Source organism: Dreissena polymorpha, chromosome 1 (assembly GCF_020536995.1).
Source record: "Dreissena polymorpha isolate Duluth1 chromosome 1, UMN_Dpol_1.0, whole genome shotgun sequence".
Lineage (NCBI taxonomy): Eukaryota > Metazoa > Mollusca > Bivalvia > Myida > Dreissenidae > Dreissena > Dreissena polymorpha.
This window is the reverse complement of record NC_068355.1, coordinates 138,226,193-138,246,428: the sequence shown is the minus strand read 5'-3', so window position 1 is coordinate 138,246,428 and position 20,236 is coordinate 138,226,193. Positions and strand designations below refer to the sequence as shown.

The following is a 20,236-nucleotide window of genomic DNA, read 5'->3' as shown; positions in this document are numbered from 1 at the left end:
ATCCGTAAGCGTTTTAGTGACGGCCGATTAACATTGTTAATTTTCGGATAAACTTTCTGGATTTTGCCAAGGTATATTTTTTCATAGATTTTCAGTTCGTTTGCTTCAAGAAGAAGTATTTGGATAAAACATTTCCTGTAAAAATAATATATTTCATCAATCATAACGTGTTTATGAGACGTATTGGCTCTCATAATGACGATTTTAGCGGATATTTCTGTCTGTTACACAGTTGTCAAAATCTAAAACGCTTCACAATTTATCTGTCAAATCATTTCTTATTATACGATTTTAAAATGACATCAACTGTAGTAACACATCTTTGATACATTTTAGTGCTTATATGCTTCTCAAAGTTTTCTACTTTCACTTTATTTATTTTTAAGATGATTGTATAACTGTTGATCAATTGATAGCTGAAAGACCGTCAAATGAATATGGAATTAGGTTGTAGTAAATACAGTCAAGTTACCATTACCGGATCATTACCCATAGAGGATCACTTTCATGTTCAAGAATGCGCTTCCCGATAAATAGTTGTCAGTTTTGGATGATATTTTGAACACAGCATTTTCAATCACATATAGAAAACAATTATAACAAAAACAAATGAATATAATTTACAACTGGCAATGTAATTTGGGCATTGTAAACAACACAGTTCATGTTTCGACAGTTCAAATAGCGTGGTAGAAGCCCCCTGAGTGGTTTCGATCACGTGATCCGTTATGGCTACAACTGATCTGTTATAGTTATTCTTGAATGCTCTGAGCTTTTATGAGTACATACGTACAGCTCATATCCCAGACCCGGAGGGTCAATAGCTGGGAGTTGGATTATTGCAACTAGATCTGTTAATGCATGAATTCTGCAGCGAAAAAAAGGTATCACAAATAAATTTTGCCTGCGTTTAAAAATAAGACTATATGCTGAATCAGCGAGCAAAGGTAATATTTAATCAAACTGATGTAAAAGAAGTCTCAAAACATTTATTGCTTTTCACCAAAACAACTTTATTACGCTACTGATCCGGTAATGGTAACTTGACTGTACATGTATTATAAAATTTGTGTTAAAAATCTGTGTGCAATCCTGTAATGGACTGTAAGCAATCGCAATTCTATTTGTAACACCAGAATTAACCCTTTAAATGCTGGGAAATTTGTAGTCTGCTAAAATGTCGTCTGCTGAATTTCTACAATTAGCATTTCTTTGATTTTTTTTCAAAAAATACTATCAGAATAGCAAACAGTTTGGATCCAGATGAGACGCCACATTCTGTGGCGTCTCATCTGGATCCAAACTGTTTGCAAAGGCCTTCAAAAATTGGGTCCCGCACTGAAAGGATTAATGAATGCGTTATCAATGTCAGTTAAGTGTTTTCATGATCAAGTTGAAATTAAAACAGTGATGCGCAAAGATAATGATTCGTTAAAACAAATATAGAAATAAAAAATGTAGAACAACACAAATTTGGAAGTCACTTTAGAGACTATAGTTTCCAGTTTTAGACAATTTAAAGGTTGTCTGCTCATATGTTTTGGAATATTGGTAAGATTGTTACCAGATTCAATACTTGTGCGGGCATTTTTTTTATTTGTAATTTATATGTTTAAATATAATTAAAACCACACATATATATTTTGCAATAATTTTGTTAAGGCCTGTATCTTGTTGTTTCAGTGAAGAACTCCAATGATATACATGTAGGGGCATGTGTCCAAAGCTGAGCCACATCATAACATACTGATTGGGAATAATGACATAGTACCAAAAGATGTGCTTATATTGTAATTAGCAGGTATGGTATGACTCACACCATGTATTGTTTACCTCATTTGTGTTTACTATTTATTCTATTTTTTCCATTAGTAAAAACAACATATGATTTATTGATTATCTTATCCATGGTATGCAGATGTTTAGATAAAAACTAACAGAATTTATTAAACAAAAATGCCTTAGCTCTTTTCACTATGCATATCTGGAGGGAACAGAAATAAATTATGTACAAAACAAAAATCTTATTTTCATGTTGATAACAGTGTATCATTTGATTAATAATGTGTTGTGTTAGTTTTACAAATATTAAGTTCAATAAGAAAAACAACAATGCAGGGAAAAATAACATGTGGTTACCACTGTATTGATGTATAATTGATGTGTTTGTGGAACGTTGCAGTCATAAATTATCAGTCATTGTTATATATTTTCATTGCAGATCATCACAAATGAACCTGGCAGATCCTGGTGGAACCTTACCTTACCATGTTTACATCTAACCGTCAGTTTGAGCTGTGTGTGGGTGGTAACACGGACTATATACATGTATTGCCCAGTAATTGTCTTGTGATGGACCTTTTTAACATATCAAGTATTTAATTGAAGACTTAAGAGGTCAGTTTTCATCAAAGAATTTAAAAATACAGTTTTATTTGTAAGGGTGAATATGTGGTTATAATGGCATAAATGTATATCTTGTGTCTGTTTTTTAATCAGCCTTTCATCCATAATTATGAATATTAAGCATGATAAAGTATTTTAAGGGAATATAATGTAGAAATGTTATGTTGTTTCTGCACAAGCATTTGAATACAAGAAATTCTATGTTCACTCAGCACTGTTTACACATTGTCAATGAATTTGCTTGTTTTAGTTTCCAAATCTGTCTGTCTCTAGCTCCCTGTGAATAATGTACTTTTTTACATCCATTGATTTTAAATGGGGTGTATTATGCACATGTCACACTTTATTTACAAAAACATCAAGGTCAAAGGTAAAATATATGGGTCAAAATCATAACTTTTGCAATATTGAAGATAGCAACTTGATATTTGGCATGCATGTGTACCTCATGGAGCTGCACATTTTGAGTGGTGAAAAGTCAAGGTCATTCTTCAAGGTCAAAGGTCAAATATATGGGTCAAAATCGCTCAAAAAGGGACATTGTGTATTGTGTTTTACAAACACATACCTTGTTATGTTATGTAATGGCCTTTCAATCATCTTAATTTTTTATGAAATACGCTGGATTTTTCTTTTCATTTCATCCATGATATCATTATGTTTTTTTGCCTGTTACATATTGCGGCCCAATGTACGTGTTAAGCAGTTTAACCATTTACAACGGCATTTGTGGCGAGGCTTACAGTCATAAGGTGGCGAGGCTTACAGTCATAAGGTTGGTCATTACATGCACTGCATATCATAAAATCGTTTGGCTTTTATTGACAAAATTTGCGAAAACGGTGTTAAAGACTAAACATCACAAGTGTCGCAACTTCGTCCCCACCTGGGAATTCAGAGCGCAAATTTCAGATTATAATGTGTCAGATTTTACACTTGTAAAATGAAGAAGTCATCTCTTGACAAGATGGTGATGTCCTGATCTCGTTCCAAGCCACACATGATACTTGTTTTGCTTTTAATCAAAATCGGTGTTAAATAGTAAACATAAAAAGTGTCACAAATTCGTCCCTATTGAGAAGTCAGAGCTAAAATTTCTGATTTTAATTTGTCAGATTTTGCACTTTCATAATGAAGAAGTCATCTCTTGACAAGATGGTGGTGTCCTTGTCTCGTGCCGAGCCACAAATGATTCTTGTTTTGGTTCAAAGCAACATATAAACAAAGATTTTTTTAATGTACTTTGTTTTAAATTCTGTTCTTTGAAAAATGCATGTACTTTGTTTTAAATTCTGTTCTTTGAAAAATGCATAATAAGTCATCAACTATTATAATTTTATGAAAATATTACTTTAATTTTGGTTAAAGCAGTTATTGGTAGAAATTGTTTTAACGCATACGATGTAGATAACGTTCGCGAACCACAATAGAAACGTTCGTTGAGTTCACGTTTCAACGCGACGGTCACGTTCTTACAGTGGGTATTATTTGTTGATCTTACTTCACTTTATCGGCCATTTGTCATTCAACAGTATGAACACACGAACAATCAAAGTAAAATTAGATGTAAGCGATCGTTTTTTTCCGTTTAAGTTTCAAACATTGGCTCGAAAAAGTGTGTGCAAAGGCTCATTATCGACAATAAAGATAACTTAATAATAAGCTGTAAAAACAACAAGCAACAGTTTATGGGATTTAAGTATTAGTCTTATTAAAATATACGGTCAGTACAAACATATATTGTAATATATGCTACTAACAATCGTTAAGTATAAACTGTAAGCAAACATCAACAATAACAATAACAGTTCGAGAATAAATATAGGTGAATGGAAAAAGTGAAAATCATTTAATTGTCTTATGAAAATTATGAGCACAATGTTCTGGTATTTTCTTCGTGCTGTAGCATTCTTGTAGTTTGACGAAATCTCGTGACACCACTGGAATGGCACGACAGCAACACATGGGTTTGACTGCAAAACATAACAGAAACGCGCGAGTACAAGTCTAACAAATGACAGTGTTTTAACAAGTTTGTATTTCTCCTAACCATTACTTCGTTACTATGGAAAAAAACCAATTTTCAAAAACTGTACAGAACAAGAAATTTACGCAGAATTACGACTTCAGTATAACTTGATGTCATGATACAATTAAGTATAAAAATATACTGAAACAATATTGACATAACTTGAAACATCCTTATTATGTACAAATGCATACTGGTACGCCCTACTCTAGATATTTTGAGTTCGACTACTGGATAGATATAGATACACAGAGGTTAGTAAGGAAATGCATTAACAGTTATATTGCACAACTATTAAATTATAAGTCACATGTTATGTTCACTAGCCTGTAGAGATAGTGCAGGACATTGGCGAGTCGGCGTACGGCATAATATCGAAGGCAACCGGTCACCAAAATCCTGCTATGTGATAGGATTGTACTTATATTTTGTATAAGTATATAGATCGCGCGATTTTTTGGTATTTTTATTTGCTGGCGCTAGACTGATGTGGTCGTTTTAAAATGATGTTTTTATGTTTACGGTGACAATTATTTAGTCGGTATTAGATTAATTGGAGGCGGTCGGTATGTCAGTTGAGCAGTCAGTTACATTGCACTTAATGCAAACAAAAACTTTATCATTCATTGACACATCCAATGGTATTTTTATACACGATCTATGATACCAAGAAGGACATCGGTCGCATTGAATTATATTGTCAACGCATTCGGGAAGATTACACAAACAGTAGTTATTTATCCGTTCGCGTTTCACATGAAGCATTCTTCGTTTACTTAACGTTTTTGGGGTGACCGGAAAAAGAGATATCTCTTCTTGCTCGAAGCAGTGCATCAAGTGCGATCTCATTTTAGAAGAATCAAAAATTATTTCGAATTCCAATTGCTTATTGAGGCAATACTGGGTAGCAAAGGCAATGGCATAAACTCCACAATCAACATTATTGTTTTGTTTCATCACGGTCGGAATTGTGATATCAATGTATGCTATGTCTTTACCATATAATACTGAAAGTTGTATTTGAAGGCCATGTGGTATTAATCTGTCTCTAGAACGATCGTTACCTAAGCTGTCCAATAGAAATATTTGATTATCATGCAAAATCGACACGACCCAATGGTAAGTATGGGTGTAGTGAATTTGGGAAGCAGGCTGTGTTACTGGTTCCATTAATTTTTTCACATTCCGGTGACTCTTATCTTCGGACAACATAGGTACGGATTCAGATAACTGAAGCCCATTTATAACACCCTTTACCTTGCGTCTCAATAAGATATGAGCGGCTTCTATGTGACTTGAATATAATTGATCATTTGATATTAAAGCGTAATTATTTTAGTGCAGTCAGACGCAGTAGCATCCGAAACGTACACCTACTACGTTAGTTAAGTGAAATGTCTGTGCGCCGTTATTTTGCTAGATTTCGTATAACGTATTCCTTATGAACTGCATAATGTTACAACTTTGATAAAAACACTCAATTCACCATTATTGTTGAGTTAATCATAACGCTAAAACGGACTAACTAATGTACACGGAGAAAGTAAATAAAAAACATTTTCTGGAGCAAGAAGTTGAAAAACAAAACATTACACATCAATTTTGACTTCCATTGCAACCAAATTTAGGTTCGATGATGACAGCCAGATATTGCTCTCTATTAATTGAATGTTTGAAAAATTCGTTAGACCAGTATCATGCGAAAATGGATCTTATTTAATTGTGGTTCCCTCATTGAACTTATGTTGTCTGTCGACTTTTAGAATAATGTGTAAGAAATAAATGTATTGCTTCAGATTCACGAGCTTTTTTTTAAGAAATGAAATATGCAAATGTATGTTATATATATTTTTTCTGTTTCTTAAACGTATCTTATTTATTTGTGACTACGTGCTTATTTTTTTTAAGAAATGAGAGATTCAAATGTGTCTTATTTATCTTTTATCCATGTCTTAAATGTGTTTTATTTATATAAGACTACATTCTATACTGCCAGTGTCATGCGAAAATGGATCTTATTTCTTAATATCCACCTTCACACTTTATTCTTTATTAGCGCCGTCTTTCATTAGGCTATCACTATTTAAAGAACAGATGACTGTGAAATTAATTAAAATGTGCAACGGTGATATTGATCCATTCTCGTTGTTAATTTTAAATGTACACAACAGTTTAGCAATAAATGAAATCAGTTATTTTGGCAGTTAATCCTTTTTTTTCCAGTACGGTAGCCAGGTGCCTGTGTATTGAGCTGACAAGATAGGGATCATCACAGCAGGTTGCTAATACACAGTGTAGACTTCCCCTGTTTTATTATTGTCTTTGTTATTTACCTGATTGGAATAAATGAAGTGTATTCAATCGGGTCTGCTGGCGTTATGTTCAAGGTCATTTTATGTGAAAAGCTGGGTTTCGGACATAATTTCAATCGTTTTGCTTTTATACACAATTTTTGAAATAATGAATATATTGGCGCGATGAAACATAATTTTTTAAATCAAGCTGACAGAATAGTTTCAGTTCTTAATTATGTGTACGGTAATTTAATTCCCATCTCACGCTTAACTTAACGTTCAATGGCACGCGCACTTAACAAAATTATAAAACATCAAGTGTTTCATTTTATTTCTTTTTTTTAAATTATGCACAAATATATTATGTTATAAAAAAAATTTATACTCAACCAGAAAGAAATAATAAAACCAGGTTATATATAAAGCGCTTTACTTTTGCAAAATGCTACATTAAATAAGGAAATATCGTATGTTTTTGTTACGTGCTTGATATATTTATAAAAAAAGCAGTTTTTTGTAATACAATATCGGAATTTGACCTTTAATTTGATGCAATCCACACTACAAAAATTAGCGGCCAAGCGCATTATTATGCGCTCGGCCGCTGATGGTGTATTGTAATATATACAATTATGATAAGAAACAGTAGCAGACAACAGGCATCTGGTTGATAAGAAGAACTGATATATTTATTGGACGTGAATAACATTACCAACTAAAAATGTTTTGAAATAATAAATTTGCCCAGAATAATTGTATAACATTATTCATCTAGCGGCCAAGTGCATTAAAGGGATCTTTTCACGCTTTGGTAAATTGACAAAATTGAAAAAAAGTTGTTTCAGATTCGCACATTTTCGTTTTAGTTATGATATTTGTGAGGAAACAGTAATACTGAACATTTACCATGGTCTAATATAGCCATTATATGCATCTTTTGACGATTTTAAAACCTAAAAATTATAAAGCGTTGCAACGCGAAACGATTGAATAATTTGGAGAGTTCTGTTTTTGTCGTTAAATTTTGTGAAACTACGAAGAGTGCTTATATAAGGTATAAAATACGTCAAGAATGTGTACTCGGCGGAATAGCTCAGTAGGCTAAAGCGTTTTTACTTCAGGACTCTGGCAGGACTCCAGGGGTCACTGGTTCGAAACCTGCTCCGGGCAATGTTCTTTACCTTTTTTAAATTTTATTCTTGATTTTTTACTGGAGCTTTTACGATCCAATGTTTACATTTATCAATATAAAGCATTTAATGAATAAGTTAAAAAATGCCAAAATCTGTGAAAAGGCCCCTTTAATCTGTTTTTCTGTTTAGTAATACCATCATTTTTAAACTGATAACGGAAATAAAGAAATATCGTGTTTTTTTTTGTTAAGTGTAAGCGCTTGAATTAATTATTGTATTACATGTGCCGCATTAAAAGATACTACATCCGCACATCAGACCAAGATAGATATATTTGACATAAGACCACACCACAGTGGGGCGTTAAGAGAGACAGTAACGATAAGGCTGATAGGTGACATTGACGCACAGACTTAACAAAGTTCATGTTATGTTATGTACGAACGAAAGGCCGCACGAACGTACGGACCGACGGACGAAGGAACGAAGGGACGAACGTACGAAGGAAGGAACGAACGGACGGATTAGCGAATTGACGAATGAACAGACGGACGGATTAGGCCGGGTTTCCATGCATCCGTGTCCGCGCTCCGGGTCCGCGTTCCGTGTCCGCGTTCCGTATACGGACACGGAGTATCGTTTCCATGCATCCGCTTATTATTTAAGCCTTTCCGTGTAAAAAGCTCATTCCAAACGTGGTGGTACTTGGATTAGGATGTCGTTATTAGAAGAGCACACATTTTTTATGCTGCGGCAGCACTGCAAGTTAGTAGACGGAAACGCAGACATAGGTACTTGTCACGTGCCATCATAAGAAACCGTCAAAATTACGGTACATACTACCATCTTATTAGAGAATTAGAGCTAAACGATGAAGAGTTTAGGACCTTGGTAAGTTATTAATAATTATTAACAAAATATTTAAATACTGTTATAACCCAAGGTATACAAAAATCCTAAATATCTCATTGTTTCAGCTATCAGCTATCAGCTAATTTCTCCAACACCACAGTACAGAAAGCCGAAACTAGCTGATAAGTCACTCTGGACAAGCTGAATTAATGACAATTAGCATAGTTAGATTGATAAACATTACTGATTATTCGTATTACAGACTTTAAAACTTGAATGTGAACCCGCATAGACAAAAAAGAACATAAATAGCGACTTCTTATAGCGTTATATCTTGTTTGAAATATATACTGTGTCTTTTGAAAAGCGATTATAGAGTGTAGACGATATATATTCGAATTGTTTGTCGCAATGTCTTTGTCTTTGTATTCTTTCTTACGTTGGTTGTATATTTCAGAGTGATCCCTTACTAAATATATTATTTTTTCACTAATATTTATGCTTGAAAGTCGACCATTCATGTTCACTTCCGTCCGTGTACTGAGTCCGCGTCCGTGAAAAATCGCTCACCGAGCGATTTTTCACGGACGCAATTCGCGAACGAAAAATGCGGACGCGGAACGCGGATACATGGAATCGCTCCAACAGATTTCAACCAGTTCGTTTTTTTCGCGGACACGGAACGCGGACGCGGAGACATGGAAACCCGGCCTTAACGAAGAAGGGACGGACGGACGCATATATTCAATGCGCTTTCGGTAATTCTTTTGCGCTTTCGGTACCGATACCGAAAGCGCGCGCTTTCGGTTAATCTAGTAACCCCACTTGTCACTCACTCACAGCTTCTTTCGCATATTCAGTCCATCAATCCCATTCTTACAGTGAGTCAATTAGTGAGTTCCCTCCGGCTCAATATTTTCATTAGCCGAATTTACGGTAGATCACATACATTCTTTACATTCTATCAGTTTTATGGCGTTTGATGAAAAAAAGTTATAGCCAAATTATTCAATCAGTGTAACTGTATTTCAATCGCGCACTTGTAAACTCGCACTGTCAGTAAATCGCATGTTCATTCGCGGAGTGAGTCCGTCCCTCAAACATTCTTACAGTCAGTCACTCGCTTACATAAACAGTCGCGCAGTCAGTCGATCACACCGTCGAAAAGTAAATCGCATAGTTAGTCAATCACTCACTGTGAAACTCAAAGAGGATGCAAAAATCTAAATATTCATACTTAAAGATGCAAAAATCCTAAAGCGTGCAACAAATGTCCTTCTTCAGACAACATATCGCAAAATCATGAATTGGCAATAGTAATTGTATAAGTGTATATAGAATGTGATAATATTGTATATGTAGTATGCATGTTCTTAAACGACAAAGAACTACTTATTTTGTTATAATATAAAACTATATCTGAAACCCCAAAATCATTTAGAAGTTACCTTACAGTAAAATACACATGAATCCCAGTTCGAAAGACCCAAAAGACCCTAAGCAAAAATCGAGTTTATGTGGAAAGTGTCGTCCCTAATTAGCCTGTGCGGACAGCACAATCTATTCTAGGACGACACTTTACGCACATGTACATTAAACCCCTTTTCACAGATCGAGTCTCTCGTATTTTATTAACCGGTGTATCATCATTCCAACGTTCTAATATTGTTTCATTAAATAAATATATATTGACTGTCGTTTTAAACGTGCGGGGTAAGAACTATACTGCTAAAAATGTTATATTATATTATACATATATCTTATAACATAAAGCAAATTATGCTCTAACTGGAATTTAAATTCTCGTAGCTGTTCTGTTGTTTTATAGTCCTAGGTGCTCGGATTCTTACCACATATTTTTTTTATTAAACAAATAAATCATATTGTACGGTCATTACACACTTCCGAACAGACGGCACTTCCCTTTTTGTGTTAAAATTTTATTTTTAGTGGCTGTAAATCTAACCAATTATTTTGTTGACAGATAAATGTTATTGTGTGTGTGTATAAATAATGAGAAGATGTATAAGCAATGTACATCTAACTTATTCCCGTCGGCGAGTAATATACAAAATTAATTTATGTTCTTATTTAAATAATAAATACAATGATTTACAGTTATTTATACATTTAAACTCTGTTCTTAGATACAAATCGAGTTGTTAAATAACGACAGCATTTGTAACACATTCTAGATTATCGTCACATCAAACTGATAATTGTTGCGGAAATTGATGGATATTAATTAGCATGGGGTCTCTTAACTCGAATACTATGGAGTCCACCTGCCAGCTCTGCTGACACTTAACTTGTGTATAAAGGGCAAAAAGTGGAAAAAAAAAATTTTTTGCTATAAAAACACAAGTACTGCAGAGTAAGTATATTCTACACTTCTGCTATTATGTCGCGCAGGGGGATTGTGGATATTTTTCGAGACCAGTATAGAAAATGTTAACACCTGTTGAAGCCATATGACACGTGTGACCGGATATTAATCATTAAGTTAGATGTTTTGTGTTGTTTTTCTTAGAACATGGATTGTGTGCGTTAATTCTTTAAAAAAAGTGGAAATATATATTAGTTTTCAGCGTTCTCTATATCGTCTGCGTGTCATTTATATAAAAACGCAGAAATACCTATACATTTCCTGTCTTTTTTAATTGTATATGAAATTGCAAAGAAAAAAAAACCCCGAAAAATTACACCCGTAACATATTACCCACGGACTTCAACCGGTTTTAAATATTTTCTTTTTGATTAAACTATCGGTACTATGGATAATAATGGATAATAATGCTACTATATTTAATAAAATATCACATTTACAAGTGTTGCGCATCTTAGTGACGTGTAAATAATGATATAAATCCATTTTATTAAAGCCCGTCTGCATTTTCCTTCTTTGTCCATATCATATGCTATTTCCTTCTTTGTTCATATCGTATGCAGTTTTCAACGTTATCTATATTGTATGCATAATCCGTAAGCGTTTTAGTGACGGCCCCACATATGGTGTAAAATGACACTTATTGGCACCTATTGATAATTACTTGCGAATTTTAAAATAGTTTCTTAACTTTTAACGATATAAAACTAGCTACATTAAATTCGGAAAACTTCAACCGAAAGAAGTAAAAATGCTTTATTCTATGTGATATTATTAAAAATTATAACAGATTGTCTATATTATTACGCATTTCATTAGCATTAAAAATATATTAAGCAAAATTTATAATGTCTTTTTTATTAGCCGACTGCATTATAATGGCAAATTAATTTAGCGTTGGCCACCTTTGAAAATATAGTTTTAAATATTCCTTTCTAATTTCTCTATATAGAGGACAAACAAGTACAAAGTGACACTCGTTGTCTATAGCGTGTCCGTTGCAAAACTTACATTTTCTATTTTCGCGTAGTATCTTATTATAACGACCGCGTTTGATCTCTAATTTCTCTATATAGAGGACAAACAAGTACAAAGTGACACTCGTTTTCTATAGCGTGTCCGTGGCAAAACTTACCTTTTTTATTTTCGCGTAGTATCTTATTATAACGACCGCGTTCGATCTCTAATTTATGTGACAAGTATGAGGCAAAACAATACACCACCTCCGAGTTCCCGGCCAAGGTCGGTCAAGTGTACGGTGTTGTGCTGGAGTAATGCACATGTATATTGTTTAAATTTTGTTGTATTTTGTCACGTTCACTGTACATTCTATGCATTTTTTTAAATGTATTTTTTGTAATCAAGAAAATAAAAAAAGTTCACACATGTTTTATGTCGTACGCCATTTGATTTAATAGAAAATAGAATTCACATGTTAAACAATAGTATTATGTAATTGGAATTTAATGAAATTATGTATATTTTGTAATAAAGACTGTAACCGATGTATACAAAGTCAAATTTTAAAGAAAATTGCACCGATTTGTATTAAAATGGAAACAATATCGAACATAAAATTAATCTTAAAGTATTTTACTCACGATAGGGGATTTAAAGGTTGCGAGGAGTTTTGGGGTTTGATGTAAGCTACACCGTACACTATACTTTTTCACTTACAGACACTTTCCGAGTGTATTCTATGTTAGGAAGTAAGAGAGGCTCTTGCATAAATCCAGTTATGGAGGAAAGTGTCGTCCTTGATTAGCCTATGCAAACTGCACTGGCTAATCTGGGACAACACTTTACGCACATGCATTAAACCCCGTTTTCACAGAGCGAGACTCATATTCTTATATTATCAATAAAATTTGGTAACACATGTCGTGTTCATATGGCACAATTTCTACATAGGCCACAGCCCCCCAGGTTGACGACGACGACGATGCCGGTGACGCGGTTCGTGCAGTATTCCCAGGCCGGGACATGAAGGGCTGTGCCTTCCATTGGAGCCAGGCAGTGTGGAGACGGGTCCAGCATGAGGGCCTGGCTGAGGTCTACAGACGTCGCGGTGGCGTTTTCAAATTTATCCGCATATGATGGCTTTACAATTCCTTCCCGCTCCACACATTCCACGTGCCTTCGAGACGCTATTCGAGAGGGCAACGACAGACGCGACACGCCGCCTGGTCGACTACATCAGCCGGCAGTGGGTCCACGGCGGGTCCTTTGAACCAAGTGACTGGTCTGTCTTCCGACAGGACGTCCGTACCAACAACGACCTTGAAGGTGAATACAAATATTATATCTATTTCCATTGTACATTTATAATTACATATATATATATATATATATATATATATATATATATATATATATATATATATATATATATATATATATATATATATATATATATATATATATATATATATATATATATATATATATATACTATTTAACTATATGATTCATGTATTTTTTAATATACCGGTACATACCATATATATTCCAGGTTACCACAACCGCCTGAATGGGAAAGCCGGCAGCGGTGTCGGTTTCTACCGACTAGTTCCTCATCTCAGACAGGAATCTGAAATGGTGAGGCTTCTCGTTGGAGGCAGCAACCTCCACCGGATCACCACAACGCGATCGGCAAAAGTTCAGAAGTTCCTGGTTTCCCTCTGGGACAAGTACGAGGCGAGAGAGTTCTCTGAGTTCCTGGCCAAGGGCGGTCAGGCGTACGGCGTTATGCTGGATTAATGAACATGCATTTTGTCACGTTGACTGTGTATTGTTTGTAGTTTTTCTTGTACATGTATATTTCATTATGTAGTTATGTTGTAAATTATGTTGTATTTTATCACGTTGACTGTACATTGTCTGTATTTTTTTCTCGTACATGTATTTTTTGTAATAAAGAATATAAAAAAGTGCATTCATAATGTAGCACTCCATTTTGATTTAATAGAAAATATAATTCACATGTTAAACCATATTACTATATAATTTAAATTAATTGAAAATATGTATATATTGTAATAAAGACAAAAAAAAACATTTTTAAGAATAATATGATGTAATGATGTTGTATTTTGTCAGTGTGACTGTATATTGTCTGTAAATGTTTGCTTGATTATGTAAATTTTGTTATATAAATTGTGTGACTGTGCATGTTCATTGACTGTATAAATCGTAAATATATATTTAAACATAAGCAACAAATAAAGGAAATAAAAAAATCATACCTGTTTAAGGTCTCATTCCATGTTAATTTATGTGTATTTCTTTTTAAACACAGTTTGAAGCCTAAAAAAACAATAATTTCTTAACGGCCTTTTTAGTTTAATTTCGGCCTTCTTGGTACGCTTTGAGACCTTTTTGGTAAGGCCTTTTTGGTATTCGGCCTTTTTGGTATGCGGCCTTTTTGGTTTTCGGCCTTTCTGGACCTAAACCGTACAAAGTCCTTTATGCTCTTAGTATTTCAGGAAGTCTGTTGGTGAGGCATTGGAGATCACTGTCCGTTAAACAGAATGTGATTATCATATATTTGGTTTATGTCTACTTGAGCAACTTTAAGACACATGTGCCCCTTTTAATGAGGATACTATCTTAAACCACTCGCTGCATATGTTTATTGCTTTAAACACGCCGTCATGGTTGGCGGTTAATTCTCTGGCGTATTTCAAGATTGAGCATAACATCTTTTATCGATGTATATTACTTCATAGATGGTTAATTGTAAAGAACACAACAATACTTTGGATACCATTTGCCAAATAAACATTATCGATATTTAAGATGTAACTTACTTATGGATACTTATGGATGTTTTACAGCACAGGTCTATCATCTATGCCGGATTCAGAATCTTCTTGGATATATTCAACGTCGCGACTTATGTGACTTCCGGTATTAAAGCATATTTCTGCCTAACACTTGTATAGCATATCTTGATTTTTCAAGTGGTTATCAAGTCGGTTCTCAAATGAGTTATTTTTTGGCACTTGCTACCTGGTATGTGAGACCATTCCAGACATTTACTGCTCTCAGTGTATTTAGCATTGTCTCATTGGTTTGAGATTTTGTCTTTATACAAATATTGTGTTTGAGTTTCCCCTAGTTGTCTCGTGTGTTGAGTAGTCATTTCTCCACTTTATGAAATCAGCTGCGTCGAGGTCATATTTCATACTCAAAATTGTGTATATTTTGAACATGTCACCACGATGCCTTCTATATTTGAAGGTTGGGAGTTTTTTTGTCAGTCTTTCTTCATAATTTTAGTTATTGAAGCATGAAAGTTGTCGTGTGGTGCGCATTTTGGACTCATTCGATTAAATCGTTGTGTTTTTCTAGGTGTGGAAACCATACCGAGCTGGCGTAGTTTAGATTCGATCGTAATTATGCTTTGTATAATGGCAGAAATATTTTTTCATCTAGGTTTTGAAATGTTCTTCGGATTGCTGCTGACGAAATTGAGCTTTTTTACTTTCTCATTTATTTTTCAAACCAGAGGTTGTCATCTTCTTTGAATTCTATGTCTTTTTCGCCATAGATTCTTTCTGATGATTTCCCCGTTAGTTTGTATTGATAGTTTGATTCTGGGTCATTTACCCAAACATAAAGGTATTTACATTTGTACGGATGGAATTCTAAAAGCCATGTTACGCGCAATTTTGTTAGTTCTTCTAGTTCTTTCAGCCAGATTTCTCTGTCGTTGTTATCATTTATTAATTGAAAAATTGCTGTATCGTCTGCAAATAGGTATACTGATGATTGGACAGTGTCGCGGTAGGTCATTTATGTAAATCACAAATAATATTGGTCCTAAAACAGGGTCTTGTGGTATGCCTGAGGTAACATTTTGCCAGATTGAGTAGGCGCTGGTGACTGCAATTTGTTTTTTTCTTCCACTCAAGTAGTTTTCGATCCAGTCTACCACGTTTTCTCCTATATTATATGCCTTAAAGGGGCCATTTCACGTGTTGGTAAATTGACAACATTTAAAAAAGTTGTTTCAGATTAGCCAATTTTCGATTTAGTTATGATATTTGTGAGGAAACAATAACCGATCGCCGTGGCCTAGTGGATAAGGCGTCCGCCTCAGGATCGGGAGGTCGAAGGTTCGAGCCCCATGGGGAGCGTTTGTAGAAGGATGGATGTTTGTCATGGGACTTGTTCCGATATGGCCGGCTCTTAAGCCGCGAGCGTTAAACATTAATGGTTACCGACTTCTATCCGCCTGGCGCCCGGCATAGTGATAGGAGTTGGGAGGTACATGGTATACACGCAAAAGGTATCTCATAAGCCAAATTGGCTGGCCCTTTCAAAAGGGGTGACACTATAATAAAAAAGACCTTTGAATACTGAACATTTACCATGCTCTAATATTGCCATTGTATGCATCTTTTGACGATTTAAAAACCTGAAAATTATAAAGCGTTGCAACGCGAAACGACTGAATAATTTGGAGAGTTCTGTTGTTGTCGTTATATTTTGTGAAACTACGAGGATTGCTTATATATAGTCTATTTGTCTGAAGAGTGCGCTGAATCATATAGCCATATTTCACGGTTTGGTGCATAATGGTTGCTTATAATCATGGATTATATTTGCACCTCAATAAAAATAACATCGCATGGTGTAATAGTAATGCACACATAACATTTCTTAGTACAGACAGTGTATTTTAACACTTTTTCACTATTTGTTCAAACACATGTACCGCATTAATTTTAGTTTTTCAAATGACTCCTACTTATAATACCTGTCTGTGTATATTTGTTCACAATGGCATTTCGGGAAAATTCTTTTGTATATTCATACGTTGCTTTTAGTCGAAAATACATTCGCCATCATACAGGGAATTAAATAATTAAACAAGACTTAATAAATATACATAGTAACGTCATTCTAACGTTCCAATCCAGTTCATTTCATTAACTAAATGACTATGATTTCATTATATATTGATGTCGAATCGTGTCACATTAATAATTAAGTTATTGGCATTAATGAATTATCCCGTAACAAATCACTATCGAGTTTTCAGTAAATTAATCTGAAGAGTTTCCTAATTAATTATTCAACTATTCACGATGACATATTGAAAAACATAGCGGTCTATACATTTGTTCAAAATGAAACGTTTTTTTTTCTGGTGCCAACCTTTCCTATGAAAATACAAATAACTGCCTTAAAATTAACCCATTTATGCCTAGTGGACTCTCTCATCCTTCTAAACTGGATCAATTTATTTCATAAATTAGGGATGTCGAGTATATTTATTTCTATATTTAGAATATTTCTTACAGAAATTCCTTTAAGCAAACAGCGCAGACACTGATGATACGTCGCATAACGCGGTGTCTCATCTGCGTCTACGCTGTTTGCCAAGGCATTTTTCCTAGACACTAGACATACATGGGTTAAAATTAATAACATTGTACCGTTTTTTGACTGGTATTGCTTTGTGTTTTTATGCGTTAGCGTTAGATATAATGGTCTTAGTTTACGTTAGTTTATTCCGTTAGAACATAAACATAATTAAAGAAGCTTTATACGAGCAATACAAACAATCATCAGAACCGATGGCAAATTTAAAATGAATTGTAAATAGAGAATCTGTTCGTTATATATCAGGTAAGTCTTAGAATAATATAACGGCGAGGCTTGCCGAGCCGTTATTTTATTCGTGCCGAGCCTGATATATTAAAAAATAGATCAGGCAGTAACCTGTTTTTCTGTTCATCATATCTATACAGCCCCGATTTTAAAGAAATAATGAAAAGCAATCGCTAAAAAGCTTCATTTTTAACTGGAAAGAATATGATTTCTGTCGTTTGACGTGTTTATTATGACGTCATGAGCACTTGCGCTTAATATTTGTACAGCATATTTTTTTGCTGTTTGTGTCACATTTTTTTGTTTAAAATATATTAAATCTTGGTATAAAATTGTTTTTTGTTGTTGAATGTGATTCGATTTTACTAAAAATGATTACTTTATTGTTGATACCGAGTAATAGGACCTACCTCCTATCATCGACTGATATAAGATCTTCCAGTTGAACTGATATAAAAATATATCATGCAACGTTGTATCAGGCATATATCAATGCAGCGGTATGATAAACTATCTTATGGGTTAAGCGATAAACACAATCACTATGTATCATTAAAGAAAACGTGAATATATGTATTATGCCATCGTAAACAAAACAATTGTTAAAACGGTTACCACTGCGTAGGCTGTTCCATTCCTTATCACGGAGTCAACACATATCTTTTTTTTACAAACTTAACATTTTTATTTAGTCTACAATTAACTTTAGCAATATTTCAAATGATCATATAGGAGAATATTGCGTGTATGCATGCTAGTGATAGCAGAAGGCTAGCGCTGCATGAAAACAGTCATATTAACAGTCAATACAGACACCGCTATATAAATTTAATATCATACAAAATATGAGATGGCGCAAACAAACGAATTGTATGAATCTGCACATTCTTTGGAAAATTCTACCGAAGGGTGACGTCATTGGTACAGTTGCCGGCCGTTATATACAATAGGGACTCGGCTCAATGATACATGATTTGATTGTAGACGATATCTTACTTGGTAAATGAACAAGAATTCATTGAATCGTCGCGACAGACAATATAGTTCAGTCGGTCGTGGAGGTACAAACCAATTTGTTATGGTTTTGACAGTTAAGGGTTCTGGAAATTTAAATGTATTCTTTCTTAATATTGCGCTGTAAAGCTTTTCGTTTGAACAGCATGTGAACATATCTAAATATTCATTTCTACGACGAATGGGATTCTATTTGCAATAGCTATTTGTATAATGTTGTTAAAGCATGGTTTACACGTCATTGAAATATCGCAATTATTTTAGTATGAACACTTTAAGTTAGAAGATTAGGCATAAACAATCAACCGACATTGTTTCCGCCGCCCTTCAACCCGTGAATGCATTCCATACTAATTTGTCGATATTGTTTTCAATATTTACCAAATAACTATAAAGTGTGCCGTCATGTTTGTAACATAAAAGTAATTTAAAAAAGACTGTAAAATATATGTGAAATATGTTTCATGCTATAGAATATTCATAATATTCATATTGAATTGGGATTCGTAAATGTGTCATACAAAAAGTTTAGTTGACCTTCCTACAACATGTTTTTGCGATGTTTGTTGAATCAAATGGCTATGATACTTTTTTCGGTTAAATAACTTTATAAACCTATACACGAATTTATTGAGTTTTTTTAATGTATTTAGGGAACTGAGATTCGGAACATATATACCGTGTTTAAACTCATCTACTCGTTTGGGTGTGTAGGTATACTCATATGAATTTTTGGTTTAAGTGCCAATTTAACCTTATTAAAACGACCTTTCGCCGCATTAGCTAGACGTTTTTGCTATATATAACATTATCAATGCTGGTGTTTTTTTTATCTTCTATACATGATTACGATTTCATCCAATCTTTGCTGTTATTCTTCTTAACAAAATGTAAAGAAAGTCATTACAACTCGAGCCGTCTTGAACTTGTCAGTCTGCTATGTCATTCCCTAACGAAAAACGTTATTTCGGAGAAATGTGGTAAAACTTATTTAATCTGTTTAACACCTGTGGAAATCTCACGAACATGTACTAATCTGTGACGTATGTTAAATCATTATTTGGTTATTCAACGCATCAATAGTTGTAAGATGTACAGACGATAAGTTGCAAAATTTACAGAAGAATAGTTGTTAGATAAACATAAGAAAAGTTGCAAGATATACAGAAGAATAGTTGTAATATATACAGAAAAATAGTTGCAAAATATACAGAAGAAAAGTTGCAAGATATACAGAAGAATAGTTGTAAGATACACAGAAGAATAGTTGCAAGATAGACAGAAGAATAGTATCAAGATATACAGACAAATAGTTGTAAGATATACAGAAGAATAGTCGCAAGATATACAGATAAATAGTTGTAAGATATACAGAAGAATAGTTGCACTATATACAGACGAATAATTGTAAAATATGTAGAAAAATATTTGCAAGTTATACAGAAGAATGGTTGCAAGATGTACAAAGGATAGTCGCAAGATAAACAGAAGAATAGTTGCA

General features: G+C 34.0%; 1 protein-coding gene and 1 long non-coding RNA gene across 2 annotated transcripts; both read left to right on the top strand.

Moving 5' to 3' along the window:
• The first annotated feature begins 21 nt into the window (after positions 1-21).
• On the top strand, positions 22-6,760 carry LOC127851696 (uncharacterized). Its single transcript, XR_008035890.1, has 4 exons — positions 22-71; positions 1,684-1,801; positions 2,222-3,181; positions 6,659-6,760. It is a non-coding gene; the product is annotated as an uncharacterized LOC127851696 (long non-coding RNA).
• Positions 6,761-11,736: 4,976 nt separating this feature from the next.
• On the top strand, positions 11,737-14,211 carry LOC127867235 (uncharacterized). Its single transcript, XM_052408271.1, has 2 exons — positions 11,737-13,386; positions 13,613-14,211. Exons 1-2 carry the CDS (start codon positions 13,194-13,196, stop codon positions 13,858-13,860), a joined length of 441 nt encoding a protein of 146 aa, XP_052264231.1. The 5' UTR covers positions 11,737-13,193; the 3' UTR covers positions 13,861-14,211.
• Positions 14,212-20,236: the final 6,025 nt, after the last annotated feature.

Bases quoted from the DNA above. Each gene is read 5' to 3' on its own strand.
- LOC127867235 (XM_052408271.1), top strand. From the start codon at position 13,194: ATGATGGCTTTACAATTCCTTCCCGCTCCACACATTCCACGTGCCTTC. The intron at 13,387-13,612 runs GTGAATACAAAT...TATATATTCCAG, and splicing joins TACCAACAACGACCTTGAAG to GTTACCACAACCGCCTGAAT.